General features: G+C 45.0%; 1 protein-coding gene across 4 annotated transcripts in view; it reads right to left on the reverse strand.

Moving 5' to 3' along the window:
- BBS4 (Bardet-Biedl syndrome 4) overlaps positions 1-16,721 on the reverse strand; it is a 35,067-nt gene that overhangs the window by 14,884 nt on the left and 3,462 nt on the right. For 2 of the 4 annotated variants that reach the window (XM_042022700.1, XM_042022699.1), the window contains 4 exons: positions 4,340-4,419; positions 1,639-1,702; positions 812-923; positions 190-262 (listed from right to left, as the gene is read on the reverse strand). In XM_042022700.1, the coding sequence (XP_041878634.1) occupies positions 190-262; positions 812-923; positions 1,639-1,702; positions 4,340-4,419 (329 nt within the window). Of the gene's footprint in view, positions 1-189; positions 263-811; positions 924-1,638; positions 1,703-4,339; positions 4,420-16,721 lie in introns of those variants that run through there. The other 2 variants (XM_042022702.1, XM_042022703.1) reach the window with 2 other exon arrangements.

A 16,721-nucleotide genomic window follows, 5' to 3' on the forward strand; every position in this document is an offset into this window, starting at 1 on the left:
ATGTGGTTATGTTAAAATGATCCTTTGCAAAGCTCAAACACGTTGCTCAATTCTCCGTGCCCCAAGCCAACGCGTGGGATTTGGCTCCTGTGATCCAAACCGGGCTCAGACCACAGGCAGTGTGAGCTCACCTTGGCTTGGGACAAGCTTGCAGCTATTACAAGGACCTGCAACTCCCTGAACACTCACCCAGTCCTTCGCATCGAGTTTTGCTGCTTCATTGTACACTTCGATGGCTGCCTTGTGCTTCCCCAGGAGAAACCTGCAGAAGGATTGCAATGCTTATGTTTTTCCTGTGTTCAGACCCTGCTGTGCAGCCACTATCACCTTTACCAGTGAGAAATGATCCAATCTGCTGCTTCTCCAGACATCTGCAGGAGAAGTTTACAACCTCAGCACTGCTCCCCCTGAGGACCAAGGTCATCCATCCTGGCACTGGTGGGGATGTAAGGAATGAATGCCCAGGCTCTGCAGCCTGCTTTTGTCTCCAAGGAAAGAGACAGGTGCCCTAACACAACATCCAGAGACAGAAAAGGGTCTGTAGGGCAAGTCTGCCCAGCTCAGGTCAGCACCTGTAGCTCTGGACCTTGAAATCAGTATCACCTTTCTGCCTGAAGCCCAAAGGAAAACACAACAGCAGCCAGGCAGATAACAGAGATTCTGCTTAAAGAACAACCCACGCTTCTGGAAGCCAAGCCAAGTGTTGATAAGGAGGAAACATGTCTGGAATCAAGCAGCCTAAGAGAAAAACAAAGCATGGAAGGTCCTGGGTGGCACATCCAAGAGAAACAACAAATAAAACACCACTCACAGGGATCGCGCCACCTGCTTGAGGTTGTCAGCGCTTCGAGGGTTCAGAATGGAACATGTCTGGAAAAGTTCAAGAGATTCTTGAATTTTCCCCTCCAAGCGAAATATCAAAGCTGTAAGACAACATACAGCAGGCAAATGAATCCATTGTCAGCAGGAAAAACGTGCCTCTGAGAGCAGGGAAAGAAGGGGGAGTACAGACAGCAATGCTCCTCTGGCGCTTCCCCCTCCTGCAGCACCCGCAGTTTGTGTCTGCAGGCAGGACTCTGTGTGCCCGGAGAAATTTGGGCGTCAGAACAAAACCTTTAAGCGTTAAACCTTGGGCAGTTCCTTGTACAGATGCAGTCTGGATTTCTCCCCTCCCCAGCCTCTCCAGGATGCAGTATGTCCCTGCCAGCAAATCTCCACTGTCTGCCACCATGGCACTTGGAACTGGAATGCCACATTTGGGGGCACATTTTTTAGGGGCCAGAGGGCAGGGCAGGAAGAGGAATACCATCCTTGGAGCAAGGAGTGAGATAACAACCACCCGGGGTGGGTAACGAACCAAAAACATGCATCTGTAACACAATCAAACAAACACCAATGCACTGAAGGCCAGGAGCCCGTAATCCAAGAAGGAACCGGTGACAAATACAGAGAAAACAGGACATTTAATGTGCCCATTTCATGTGGAAATCCCAAACTTCAAAACTAAATGGGGCGAGCAGGGGAAAAAAATGTATTTTTTACATAATTCTACGTTTCCCTCATCTATCCCCTGTATTGTTCCCTGTATCTCAAATCAGGGGTGACCTGCTTTAGCAAAAAGAAGATTTTCGGACATACCTTGAACGTAGACAGCGTATTCACAGAGCCCTTGGGACTCCTGGAGCTGCTCTTTGATGACAGCCTGGAAGGACAAAATTGTAAACTCACATCCTTTTAACACGGCTGATTCCAGAGATTTGGTTCCAGTCACAAAAACCACAACCCCACCTGTAACAAGGGCACTGGACCATGACTGGCCCAACCACACAGTGCACAGGCCAGGGCTCTGTGCCAGGAACACTGGCTCTTTAGTATTCCTCTGTTCATTCCTATTCCCCAAGATAATTAGATACTACCTGGGGAAAATGCCACAAGGCATCTCTGAAAGCATCCTCTGCTGATAAGGCTATCTACTCCAGGCCCTTTGTGAAGAAATAAATTGAACTGGAGCAACTGCAGCTGAGTCAATGAAAGCCAAAAGAACAAACGAGGAGTGCACGGGGAAAAACCTGATGAAAATGCAAATTCTTGCTGGCTGCATCCATGCAGCTCCCAGTTTGGGGTGGGGTGGGTGCAGCTCGGATATATTCCATAGGCACAGCTGGTCCCACCTTTGGGAGGATGAACACCCTGAGTAAGAACCAAGAGCATTATTTGTGCTCTGAGACTCCTCTTTTGTGCAGAAGTGGAAGAGATACAGGGGGTAAGAATAATTTCTGGGTGAGCAGCGACCTGGTGTTCATCTGGCATTCCAGATGTGTATGGTCAGTACCAGCATCCCCTCCCTCCGAGAGGAACAGAAGTGAAGGACCTGAAAACTGAACCTCAAATACAGCACATGGCAGGAAAACTATTATTGAGAAAGTGATTCTTGAGAAGGTATTAACTGAGAAGTTGTTATTGAGAAGAAGGAACGTTCTTATTGACACTCCTCACTTGTAAAGAGAGGAAGGAAAAGGAAGAACAGGACTTCTGCTGCTCTTCCCTCACCTGTACCTGCTAATTTATATTGATAACTCGTTACAAAGTGCACTATTATAAAGCATTTGACTCAGAAATACCCAACATCTCCTCAGTTCAGATAATCTGGATTGTTCCATCTACATAAACCCAGATTCTCAGAGCAAGAGAGGGCAATAGAGAGCTATCTTTTAGAGAAATCTGATTCATTCTGTAAACCCTAAGAAGTCCCACAGCAAAAGGCCCACAGCTGAGGAATATGATCTGTAATCCCAGATTTCCCCCCCCAAGTTTATTTAAGGTGCTGATGACAGAATTTAGACACAACTGGCAGGACACCAGCCAGTCTCTCTGTCATCCCTGGGGATGCTGCAGCTGCAGACTCTCGGGGATGTCTGCCTGGCACCTTGCTGGAGTGGCACTGAAAGGGTCAAAATCACTTTAATGCCTTCACTTTGGGGAGTTGATGCCAATAAATAAATAGTTTTTTAACGGGCTTTTAGTTCATTGAAAACTATGGGAGATTTTAAAACTGTTAGAGAGGGAGCATTTCAAAGCACTGAGTGGGAAAGACCAAAATGAATTAACACCACAGGTCCCTTGTTTCTTAGTGAGACTAAACTAATGGATTTTAACAATGCCCAAACTGTCCTGGAATCTTTGATTTTTACTGCAGAAACACTGCTTTGTGAGCTCTGAGGAAAAGCAAAGCTGGCCTGCCAAGCAGAAGAGTATTTAATAGCTGTCTTCTCTCAAATTTTCCCCGCTATTTCCTTGCTTCCATGACTGATGAAGACATGGAGACGTCAGTGTTGCCCTTATATCATCTTGTTATTTTCTCTGGTTTCCTAAGCTGCACATATTTTTCTTTTCTGTACTCTGCGATTCCACATCCCACCACAGAAACAATCGACACACGGATGTACACCAAAGAACTCCAGTCAGACAACAAAAAAGGGAAACAATTTTCTGTTTTGAGGGCTAGTCCCACTTGTGTTTCTATCTGTGCAAACCAACACCTGAGAGGAAATCACTGCACTGATGATACAACGCCCTGGCTCTGCTAATTAGGAGCTAAATGAATTTCCTCCAGCCTGCTCGTTTCCTAAGCACCCTCAGGAGCTCTCCAGCAGAGGCAAGTCCTGACCAACCTGGTGTTTCAGAAGCCAAAAAGTCTTTTCAGATCTTTGTTGCACATGCCAGAATCAGAAAGGCAACTCTTGTCCCCCGCTCCTGCCCCTGGGTGCACCCTCTTCTCGTGTTCATTTTATCAGGAAAACACACTGTTAAATAACTATTTGCCATTTCCTTAGTCCACTTACCATTATAATCCCAAACAAACAACCAGTCCCAAACTACTCACCAAGCCCAAGATGAATTAAAGCGTGTCATGGATCATGTGTAAATTGAAAGAATTTTGCTCAAGAGTAACCAGGATATTTTTTATTTATGCTTGGTAGTAATGCTTCCCTCAGCTGAAGTGTTTTCACAGCTTCTCTGAAGGACCACTGAGAAACCTGCACCGTGGAACTGTGTTATTATCAGTTTGGAAAACCCCATCCATCCCTTGGAACAACAGAGGTTTGCAGTTCTTTCCACTTTTCCCCTCCCAGTGACATCCTGAGCTCCAGAGAGCTGCACCCTCAGATCCTGAAGGTAGCCAAGGACTGGAGAACACTGAAGTAATTTTGCTTGGGTTTTCTCTTGGTTCCCTTATTTCAAAAGAAGTCAGGAAAGAGGGTGGTTTGGAAATTGTCAAGAAAACTGTTTTTTCATTACATCAGTAAAATAATTCCCAGGTTCTAGAGGCAGCTCTTACCTTACACTCCTCGTAGTCTCTGCGGACGTAGAGCAGATAAATCAACCAGTTCTTCCTCTCTAGGACTGGCAGCTCCGGTGCTGTAGATGGAAAATATTCACAGAACACAGGGGATCAGACTGAGCAGCAGAGAACCTGGGAGAGATATTCCCAACCACCCCAACTGCCAGCACAAGGCAAATCATTCAAGAACTGAAATTGCAATTAATGATTTGACTTGAAGGCTGGAGTGTGGACTTCTAACCAGGGTCTGGTTTTATTCTACTTCTCAAACTGGTGGATAAAACACCGTGTTCAGGATAGACACTAAATAAAAGCTCTAAGCAGAAACCTTCCACCTGGTCTACTGGAAGGTGTCCCTGCCCACAGCAGGAGGGTTGGAACGAGATGGGTTTTAAGGTCCCTTCCAACTCAAACTAGTCTGGGATTCTAAAGGACTTGAGGCATCGGCTCCTTCTGGAGCGGCTCCTGGAGTAAACAGCTCCACACACACATTTTAATTCAACACCAACACTGGCTGGAGGAATTGGATTTTTTCAAATGCACAAGAAGCAGCTTGGAGGAAATGAGTTGGATTCACATCTTGAAAGTAGGGCAGAAGAATCAAAGGTCTTTAAGATAAATTTCTGGGAGTGAATGAACAGGAAACGGGCGATACACACAAAAGGAGATTGGGGAGAAGAGGTCTGAAGGTGTGAATAATTCAAAGAGGTCAGACGTAGTTCTTTGAAACTGTGAAGGGACTATGAAACATCACAGGTCTGAGAGACTGCGAAGCTACTGCAGAAAAACACTTGATGCAGTGGAGGAAGAGGAAGCCTTGTGCTCCAGCATTTCAGTGGTGCGGAGCTCGCAGCAGTAATTATGGCAAATCACGGATGGATGTTGCTTAGCGATATCCACGTCGGGTTTACAAGTTGAACACGCTGCTGTGCATTTCATTAAGGCTGGGAATGTACTGCCGGGGACTGGAGTCTCCATTCCGAGGGGTAACCATAGCAACTGGCCCAAAAGCTCCGTGTTTGCAAGTCAATATTGTGACACGAGTGCAGAGGCAAAGCCAGGCGAGGGCTGGGGCAGAGCTGGGGGACGCCGGGCAGGGACAGCTTCTGCAGCCCTTCGGGGCACGGCACGGAGCCCAGCGCCCCACGGATGCTCGGGCTCAGGAGCTGACACTGGGAGTCCGTGCTCCCCTCTGCCAGCAGAGGTGAGCAAGAAGAAACCCTGCAGGGGGAAGGGCTGGATCACGTCGGGAGGCAGGTGCCAAGAGTAATTATCTTTTGGAATGGCTGAGCTTTAATCACTTCTGGAGCACACCAGCCCCCCCCCCCCCCAACCCACATCAAGTCCAGTTTCACTGAGAGCTCCTAAAACCAACATCCTTCAGCTGTTGAATTTGGAAAACATTCCACAAAGCCGTTCTCATTTTCTTGGTTTTTCTTTCTTGAATTCCAGAATATCCATCTAGATTTATATTAGAGCTGAGAATTAAGTGTGCGCACTAGCAATTTAAGGTCAAATACCTTCTAAAGAAGGTTCAACTACCCTAAAACAAATAGAAAGCTTGCAGTCCAAACAAAAAAGTAATCCAAACAAACAAAAGAGTAATCCAAACAAAGAAGTAATCCAAACAAACAAAAGAGTAATCCAAACAAAGAAGTAATCCAAACAAAAGAGTAATGCAAACAGGCTAAGCTTACAGAAATGCACAGATCAGGGATCCAGATGTTCCCAAATTCTGCTCTGCTGTGGAGTACCTAGATCTTTGTAAGTAAGGCATTTTAATAAGCGTGTTCCCAGATCAGATTAATTGATTTCTGATGGCTTTACGTTTTCCATTTGTCCTTAGAGTGAAAGGATGAAGAGAAGAGTCAAGAGGCTGCCTAAATAGCCACAAATGGATTGAAACCCCACTATTTCACATCTGAAGCCCATTCAGGGGCTACCTAATTCAGTGACACTCTGTAACTACTCCCCTGTGTAATGTTATTAAGGGTGCCAGGGTGTGACAGAAACACAGCACTTGGGGGTGCTGGCAATGCCAGGTTGTCTAAGGCCAGGTTGGACGGGGCTTGGAGCACCCTGGTCCAGTGGGAAGTGTCCCAGCCCATGGCAGGGGGTGGGATGAGATGGGCTTTAAGGTCCCTTCCCACCCAAACCAGTCTGGGATTCTATAAAAGCAGCTGGACTTGTGTGCCCTTCCTGCCTGGCATCTCCTGGTGCCACTATCTGATGTAAAACACCAAACCTGACACACCTGGGCACTTCTCACCTTCTTTTGTAAGTATGGATTTAAGGACAGACATTGCAAACTCTGTGTACCCATCAACATTCCACTGACAGTCTCAAATTAGAAAATCCTGCAGCTGTCTGAAATAGGGAATAATCAAAAGCTCTCCAGACACACCCCCCCGGGTCTCCAACCATCTGTTCATGCCTTACTGGGAGGTTAAAAAGAAAAAGTACCATTTAAGGTTAAAATATACACCAATGTTGTGGGCTAAGATAAGAGGCCAGTAAACCAGAGAGGGGATAGAGGATTGGTTGTTTAATTCCTGAAGGAAAGAGCTTTTTCACACTTCTGAGACAAGAAGGATGTTATACTCCACTCCCACGCCATGGAAACGCCTACTGGGAACAGGGATGGGAAGGAAGAAATGCTGAACGTCAGAGTGAGGGCCGAGCAGAGCATCAGGCTGCAAAGGGAAAGGGGAAAACCCATAGAGTTGCCTAAAAGTGCTGGGATGGAGAGAAATGGAGCAATCAAAAGCCACCATGAGCCCCAGGAGTGAGCACTGCTCACATCTGCAGAGATAAAGCAGCTCTGCTTTCCCCAGTGATACACGGAGCTAAGGATAACTGTGTGGGACTGGGAAAACATGGGGAGATTTTATGCTCCTAAATCTCATTTGAAAATAGCAACAAGGCTGACTGAGGAGACACGACTCGCTTTTTTTCTTCTTTCTCCCTAAGACAAGCAAATTGAAAGCAGGCAAACAATTCTGATGTTTTCCAAAATCTGTGTCTAAATTCATGATTAAATTTGACACAGGAACATATCTGATCCCCCCCCAAAGGATTATTACCAGGCTCCATGCTCTATTCAGATGCAGAAAGAATGAATGGAAATTATTTACACACCTATCCAGAGCCGCAACCATCTTAATCTGCATTTCTGCTTCCCCACAAAGCAGTGGATACCTGCTCCTGGTGCATTTATCTCCCTCAGGTTTGCTCCCCCAGCCTGCTGATAAGGGCTCTCGCAGTGCCACGGGTCACTGCATTCTCCTGAAGAAAATGGAAATACAAACCCCTGGCTATTTGGGTTTCTAGCTCCAGAGAAAGGGAATAAAACACTTTCTTCAACATATGGACCTTCAGGACTTTCTCCCATGTCACTGCTATATGAAGACACACTTTTCTTTGTCACCTCTAGCAATAATCCAGGCACAGGTTGGAAAAGCGTAGTTTAGATCCTTCTAGCAGTGAAGAAACAAAAAGCCATTATTTTCTGTAAATCAATCTGCCCAAGGGCCAGTCCAGGAAAACAGAGTTATCAAAAAACTTGGTATCTACAGCAAAAAGAGTTTATAACTTGTATAATTGTCTTTTGGCCTCACTTTTGTGGGACTACAAAAGTCCTGCACCAGGGAGTCAGGCACCAAATATATGATTAAATGCCTTTGAAGTGTGTTTTGATTGAATTCAAAAGGGAATCCATCTGATTCCCTACCTCCTCGCTGGCCAGTGATTGATTGCACGAGCCACTTCCAGCAATGTGATTTTTCTTTCTGACAATGCTCCTTTAAGGAAGCCACTGGAGCGGAAACCCTGACAGAATCAGAGTAAGATCATCAGGTTTGTATCTACGCTGCTCCATCATCACTCTTCCCTTTATTCATCCTCTTATAGATTTTCTCAAAGGACTGAAAAAAATAATAATGAGTTATTCCCTTTTGTGTAAACCTCCCTAGGAAATTATTTTGTGCTTGCATTTTCATATTGGGTAATTATAGCTTAGAGATGAACTATCAAACAGTAGGGTTTAGATTTAATAAAAGGGCTTTAAATTGCTGTAAAAAGAAGAGGGGGGAAAAAAAACCCCAGAAGCTCTTAAGAGATTTCATAGGGGAAATGATTGCTGAAGCACCAGCAGTAAGAAGTGGCTCAAGAACACGTTTTAGTCATCTCAGAGGAAAAAACAGTTCAGAGCCCAGCCCTCCTTCCAATCCAGATTATTGGAAAGGGTCCAAGCCCCAGTTCACCCCTTCCAACTCTGAACCCAACCTGCAGCAACCTGGGCAAGAGTAGCAAAAGGGCAGAAGACTCAAGAAGACACAAAGAAGAACTTGTCATTGCCCAAAATCCACAATAACCTAAAGCACACATAACATACAGCACAAGGAGAGGGCAGAAAAGCTTTGGAAAGGCAATTAAATAGAAGTATTTTTAATTTTTTTATTCTGCAGTAGCTTCATGAGCCACAGTCTGGCTCCATCACGGTAGGTACCACGTACATGAGACAGGTGTTCCAAAAGGACTCAGCTATCCCTCTCCAAATTCTAATTCAAAATTCCATGTTGCAAAACAGCATCATCCAAGCACAGAGATACTTTCAAAACTAACAAACACACAGGCAGCTCCTCAAGTCTCTATTTGTGACATTTTGATATTGAGGCAGCAGAAGCCCAAAAGAATTTCTTAAAGTGAATCTTAAAATCACAGGATGCTTTGGGTTGGAAGGACCTTAAAGATAATCGAGTCCCAGCCCCTGCCATGGGCAGTGACACCCTCCACTAGCCCAGGGTGCTCCAGGCCCCGTCCAACCTGGCCCTGGACACTGCCAGGGATCCAGGGGCAGCCACAGCTGCTCTGGGCACCCTGTGCCAGGGCCTCCCCACCCTCACAGCCAGGAATTTCTTCCCAATATCCCATCTAACCCTGCCCTCTGGCAGTTTAAAACCACTGCACCTTGCTCTGAAGAAATCAAAGCAAGAAGCTGGGCTGGGGCAAAGCCAGAAGGATGGAGGTTATCAGCTCCCATCATCAGGCAAGGCTTGTTGGACACACAGCAGCACTGGATTGGACTGGACTGGATTGGATCGGATTGGAGATTCAATCCCCACTTCCAAGTAGCTCTGGTCATTGCCTTAAGGGCAGACTCCCAATGGCATAAAGCCACTTCACCTGGCACTGCAGGAGAGCATCCCCATGTGAGGGGCAATGCAGGGAATTCTCTGCGGAGCGCCGCCCGCCCCATCCCGCGCTCCCAGCCCAGCCTCCTGCGGACGTGTGCTGACATTATTGCCAGGGTTACCATTATTTCCACTCCCAGAGCTTGGGGAAGGTTCAGGCATAGCTGCTGTTACAGCCCAAACGCAGCTCTGTGCTCTCACATCCATGTTAAATAAACATGGATTGGGAGGATGAGCCCATCTGTGCCTGTCTCCTTTTTGCCTTGAGCTTCACAAGCTGCCAATGCCAGGAATTCCACTACCGTTTGTAAATCCAGTGTCAGGGAGGGAATGGGCATCTTCTGGGCAAAAATAACATTAAAATAATAGGGCACACACTCAAACAGCTTCTACAGAATAGAACAGCACAGCACTGCAGAGAACTGGATTTTCCAAAACAAGGTATGATAATGGATAGAAAGCATTTGTAAGCTCTAACATCAACCTTTTTATCAAGATTTAAAACTAACAGACTGCCTTGGTGTGAGAGGAGCATCCTACAAATTTCTAGCAGAGCCAAATTTAACAAGAAATCCTCTTCCTTCCTCAGACTCTTTTCCTGAGACTGTGGCAGTATAAATACATTAGAGCTTTGAAAGAAAACTAGCACAGGAACATTGCTCTTCCTACGCTCAGATCCATCCATGGAGTTTGAAAATGGAGCCGTTAATGTATTCAAAACTCAGTAATAATGAAAAATAACCCCAAAACCCAGCACTCAGAAGAGCCTCTACGAGCTGTATTTCACTCACCATGTGTGAGTGAATATATGTGAGAATAGAGGTGTTTGTGTGCACAAATCCCTCTAAAATGGATACAAACAACAACAAAAAAGGAGCAGCTTTCTGTTGCAGCCATTCTCTGTTTAATCCCTTTTCCCTCTGTTTTCCCGTTTGCAAATTGTAGCTGGAACACCTTTAAATCAAGCCCTAAAGCCGTGTGGTTGCTCGTTATTTACAGTCAGCTGGGGTTAATAAAACTCATCACACAGAGCCTGGCGCTGGCGAGGAGCCGTAACTCATCCCCAGAGCTGCCTCCCGTGGTTTAATGGCTCCACGAGGTGCAGGGAAAGCTGGAAGGAGGCTGGAAAACAGTGGTTTAAACAACAAAAAAAGCAACGTTTCTGACTCTCCACCTCCCCCTGCAGGAAAATTAGCCAAGGATAGATGAAAGAGTTCAAAATTGTATCTTAAATCTGATTTATACTCTAGGGCATGGGGAAATAAAGGCATTTTCTCTTGCTACTTTGCACTGCATAAATCTCACAGAGTTGCTTGCTCAGATTTGTGTTTTTTCTGATTTAAGACATTTACAGTTCTGAGTTACTCCAAAGAGAGATGGTTTCATTTATGAGACAAATACCGTGATTATTCAATTCATTTGCCTTATAAATAGAATTAATTTATTCAATTATTTGTCTTCTACTGTGTGCTGCTCAAGTTCAACCTTAAGGTGAAGTGGGTTGATCTGTAAATAAACATACGCTTGTCATCCCCTGGACCTCCCAGTGCCAGTGAGGTTCCCAGGGGCAGAACCAGTTTGGTTACTGGGAAATCTCTGTTAGTGGTGAGATACCACTGTGCAGTCCTGAATCCATTGGGGGGGGATGAGATTTACACACGTTAAGCCAAGTACATGATCCTGATCATTACTGCGTAAAAAGTTTAATTCAGGCCTGATAATGCTCAATTCAAGGCTACAATTTGATTCAAACAAATAACACTGGAGAGAAATTTAGTAACAAATACCCTTAAAAACAAATTTGAAAAAGTATGGTCTTTCTGAAAAATAAGAATTGAAAGTCTATTTGCTCTGCACGAGCCAATTTTGACCATCGGCACTGACTGCTGAGCAGAGATGTGCTCAGAACAGAGGAAAACCAAAAAATAGGGGAAAAACCCCAAAACCCAGGCTACTTTACATGTTAGTTCTTAAGTCCCTGAGAATACAGACACCACACTTGGAGATACCCAAGGATCCAAGCCCTGGCATGACGTCCCAACTCTCATCTTCTCTGTTTAAACAATGTCCTGCTTGATGCCTTGTGCTTTTGTAGGCAGGGTGGAGTCTGAGCTCTCTCCGGGTGTCTGTTTGCCAACGCTGTTCCCAGATTTGGGAAGCAGAGCACACCACTGCAAAGGCTTGGCAATAAAATGCCTTATGAACAGCAGAGGTGGTCTGAGATACTTACTGCTGGCTCCTCACTGTCTCCTCCCACAGCAACGCTGGGATGGGAGATATTTCCCTCACGAAGTGGCTCCAGGCATTCCCAAAATAACCAGCTTCTCATTAATTCCAGCATCAGGAGCACAGTAGTTTGGGGATTTCCACTCTAATCCTTCCTTTGGCTTTAATTCCTATGCTTAGTCTTTTTCTGTCTACAGAGTGAGGTATTTTACATGGAAATTGAAACGAAAGTTGTTCTAAGGCATTTGTAAGAAAAGCTTTTCCTTTAGAAAGCAAAATAAAATTCCAACAGGGAGAGGACCACAATCCAGCCATGACAGTCTTTGAAACTTCCCACTCCATAAGGAACAGCACCTAGAACCTGTCCTCGCTTCATCCACTGCCAAAGAATGTTATACTGGAGGAACATTATAAGAATATATATATACACAAAAAAATAGAGAAGCTGGTCTTGCAAACATTTCAATACTCCATACCACAAGACCTTATAGTTTGAGTTCTTCCAGCCTCATTGCCTCAGGATGAAGTTTTCCAGGTGGGAAATCCCAGTCTATCCCAGAATGAACATCTGCCTGTGCACCTTCACTCTTCCCTACTGCACAAATGTGTTAGTGACACAGTCTTTAATTACACAGCCACAGAAGCACACCCCTGCCTCCTTCTAATTATGAGTATAAAAATGAATCACAGTGAGGCAGGGAACTAAATTGTTGAGAATTATGAATAAACCAGTGACTAAATCCCAGGACTTGCAGCGTGTGTAACGCAGCTGGAAGCGTCAGCAGCGGAGGGGACAGGCCCTGGAAGGAGTGAATGGAGATGGTTTTTATTCAAAAAGCCCTCGGTGAGCTGCTCCATGCTCAGCAAGTCCCATCATTCCTGTGCCACAGATGCTGTTGGAGAGCTGGGCTAAATCCAACAGGTCATTATGTCATGAAAGACTCAGATGCTCAAATTCCAGCTGCACAGACAACGGGAATTCTGACTCTTGAGTGAGCTGCATCTCCTTCAAGTGTCTGAAAATGAAGATATGAGTGACTTGCTTTGGGCTGTCTCCAAGGGAAAGGAGAGGAACAGGCATCCTTAGGAAGGGATTCATCCCAGCACAGGTGGCTAGGAGAGGTCAGGGAATGGCACAGATGCCCTTTCCACTGACTAAACATGGAGCACGGGTGATCTGCTGAGACTTGTTCTGCATCAGAGAGATCTCAATGCAGAAAGATGGATCCCACCCTTCCTAAATTTGTCACTTACTATTTTTACAGAATTATTTTTAAATTCCCATCAGGAGATGCCATTTTATCTGTATGCAGCACGCCAACAAACTGGAGCTGAAGGCTTTAAAATCAAAAGAAACTTGCCTGGCACCAAGGACTTTCAAAGAATCTTCAAAAAATGAATTTACCTGTTTTAAAAGCTGGCACTAAAATGTTCCCTGCTGTGCTGCCTGCAAAGGATTCCCTGCTCCCGTCAGCACAGATATTAATGTACACACACAAGAGGGCAGAGCTGTGCTAGCACATTCCAATTTAAATATTACCAGCTCTTTGCAGTGCAGGGATTACTGGGCTGTTATTTTGGGGAGAAGAGGATGAAGCGAAGGATATTACAGAATTTAATTACCCAGAAATGATAATCCATTTTTTTAATCTCACTACTCAAAACTAGCAGCTGCATCAGATCCTGAGCATCACACACAGCACTCACTGCTTGCTCCCCACTTATCGGCAAGATGGAAATACCCAAGTCTCTTACATAAAACAATGATGTAATTACCAACTAATCTAGCTTATTTAGGAACCAATTTCTTCCCACAAGGTTGGGGGTTTAAATGGACTAAAAGATCTTGTCTTGCATGTGGCCAAATGGAAGCGAATGGGTATGGACAGATAAGGGCTGGATTGGCTCCCCCTGACCACAACATTCCCACTAAGGCCTTTTCTTTCTGACACACTTAGAAGTATTAATTAATTTAACTCAAGGGGGTTGTTTTTATCTGGATTTCTCAGGCAGCTTCACTCTTACGAGTTCAAAGGCAGCTTTGAAGCCAGCTCAAAGAATGGATTTATATTGATTTAAGAAAATGCATCAGGAATTCAGAAATGATCGGCACTGCAAGTGCATGGAACCGACTCCTCGGGGTAGAGAGTTCCTGCTCTTCAGATTAAGTACTCACAGAATCCCTTAAAACATCTGCAGGAGCAGGAGGGATCCCCACTGGTTCATCTGGGCGAGCAGGAGCCACCCGCAGAGAGACAGGACAGCTCATCAAAAGCCACTTATCTATTTCTGCATAATCTGAGCATTATTTATTATCTAAGAGCCACATTTTGAGACTGTTTCTTGTCACTGGCACTTCCTAACCAGAGTCACCACCCAACAGGCCAAGCAGTGCATTGCAATATATCCATTTATACAAGACTTTTCATTTCGTGTCTCCAAATGTTTTGTTAACCAAAAGCCTGCAGCATCCAAAACCTGTCACTGGGTATTAGACCAAGCTTGTGGTTGATAAATGGAAAGCAGCAAAAGCCAAAGAACTTTGCCAAAGGTCACAGTTAATTCCTTGCTTCAAACCCTAGAAAAAACATACCTACAAAGGATCCAAAAAATACCCCAGTGCCCAGCCCTGGGAGAACACTTGATCCCTGCTAATACTTTTACAGGGTTTTCATTTTGAAAATTATCTACCTGACCCTTCCTGTGGTAAGTGTAGAGGAGGTTGATGACAATTCAGAATTCTCATTCTTGACAGATTAATGGATTTTTAGGACAAGTTCTTCCCAGTGATTCAAATGAAATCCATTTTGCTTCAGTGAATTTATTATACCATGTACATATTTAGGACTCTACCTTATCATTAAAACACCATCAGTGCATCTCAGAAAGTCTGAGGTCTCGTACTCATGTAGAAATCCAAATGCATTTAAAATTGTCCCATTAACCTCTGAACTGCTATTAGACAAGCAAGAGCTCAGAACTTACTTTCTAAACATTTTTTCCACAATAAAGGGAAATAAATTCAAGTTATGCTCCATAAAAATCAACAATACAAGCTGGCAAAAGCACTTCTCCACTCCAGTGCTATCTGATCCTATAAAATGACTTGATTTGCCCGTGTGGGAAAATGAAAGTGGGAAGATGGGAGACAGCCTATCTCAATTCCAAAGCAGTAAAGCGTTTAGGAAAATATCTGATTAATTTAGAATGCAGGAGGGAGATTACAACCCCACCTCAGCAGGCTGACATTAACTCCTTATCGCTTCAAGGAACAGAGCTCCCTTTATTCCACCCTCAGTTGGCTTGGGGATCAGCACAGGGAGGGTTATGGATCTTGATGGAGCAACAAAGGGAATTGATTTTCGGAGCAGCTCTCCCCGCAGGGGGTAAAGGACAATACAATGAATGGTTTTGCTACTCCTGGGTCAGCTGCTGAGGAACCATTGTCACCAAGAGGCCACAAGGTCCTCGGAGGGAGTCGCCTCCACCCACGCTGGTAATTCGGATCTCTGGATGCAGAGATTCGAACCCGATGCCACCAGCACCACCTGCTCCAGAACCTTCAGACCTCCTTCACCCTCGTGGAACGCCCATCCTCTTCCCCGAGGGCTGGCCTGCTGACAAGCCAGACTCGCCCAAATCCCGACTTTTGGGCTTTTGCCGCCCATCATGCATCCACATGATGGATCAGCCACGTCATGAGCAAATTCTGCCTCCCAACTCGGCGTTACCGCTTCAAGAGCCATAAAATCAGGCTGCTAAACACTGGTTGTAGGTTTCCACTTTTTCTTGGCTCGCAGGCAGGATCATAGGAGGAAAGCAAGGAACAGTCAGGGGAAGCTACTCAATTCAGGTTCAAAATATCCAATGTATTCACACCTGCATCACCGAAAACGTGGTCTTCTGGTTAAAGCTACAAACCTCACATGTGGATTTTGTCATTCCGATGATTTTTGGCAAATTTGAGACTCCATTCTCAGAAACACACATGTAATACCTCGCTCCTGCCCAGTACAAACACAGACAAACTGTTACAGGCTGAATGTGATGGTTAAAATAGGGCCTCAGCAATGACTTGGTCCCACTCTGCTACATCTGAGTGCAACCACATCATCCATTATTGCTCTATTTGGGCACGGATTTTGCCCACACCAAAATGTTCATATGGTCTCTGCATTTCACAGACCTGTTTGTGCTAATGTTGAGTTCAGGATCTCTCTTGCCTAAGAAAACACTGCTACCGAAGCTTTATCCTGCATGAAAATACAATGCAAATATAAAAAGGCAATTTGCTGCAACAGAAAGTGGCCATTCAGTGTTTAAAATGTCAGTTTAAAATAAGTTTAGCAGCAGTCTTCTGTTCGAACAGCACTGGTGTAGCCCGGCTCCTAAAGTTCAGCGTAATTCTCCTCAGCCAAACTAAAACGGGATGCGATAATTAATTAAGATGTTCTACAAATACTCTATTAAAAAAACTCCAGCTGTCATGGGAAGAAAGATGCTGCTCTTTCCTGCCAAATTCCACAAAAACATATCCAACATCCCTTCGTTCTCCCTCCTCCTCTTTTCCATGCCCCTAGTCCCCCACCCACACGCAGAGGACACAGTTACATCACTCCAAGTACAAATCTTTTTGCTGCCCTCATTTCCCAGAGATTAACGATCAGGCAGCTCAAATCAGCTTTCCCCGCTGCACTGAAGTCAAACATTAAATGGCAAAGCCCAAAGGCTTCCAAGGCATTTCAGTCAGAACAACCCGAGGTGTGCCAGGCACTGGAGATGCCTCAATTTACCTTAAGGGACAGAGCAGAGAATTACAAAAGTCACAGGCTAGAGGATTTTTTTTTAGCCCTCATAGTTTACTTGGAGTCAAGGGTTGTGTCAGTATAAAAGGGAGATCCAGAGCCACAAATAAATGGGACTTGCACAACGAGGCAGAGCAGGGTGGGGGTTATGGAGGA

The sequence above is a fragment of the Corvus kubaryi genome, unplaced genomic scaffold (genome assembly GCF_017639235.1).
Source record: "Corvus kubaryi isolate FWS band 111438036 unplaced genomic scaffold, C.kubaryi_AGA036_p1.0 37220, whole genome shotgun sequence".
Classification (NCBI taxonomy): domain Eukaryota; kingdom Metazoa; phylum Chordata; class Aves; order Passeriformes; family Corvidae; genus Corvus; species Corvus kubaryi.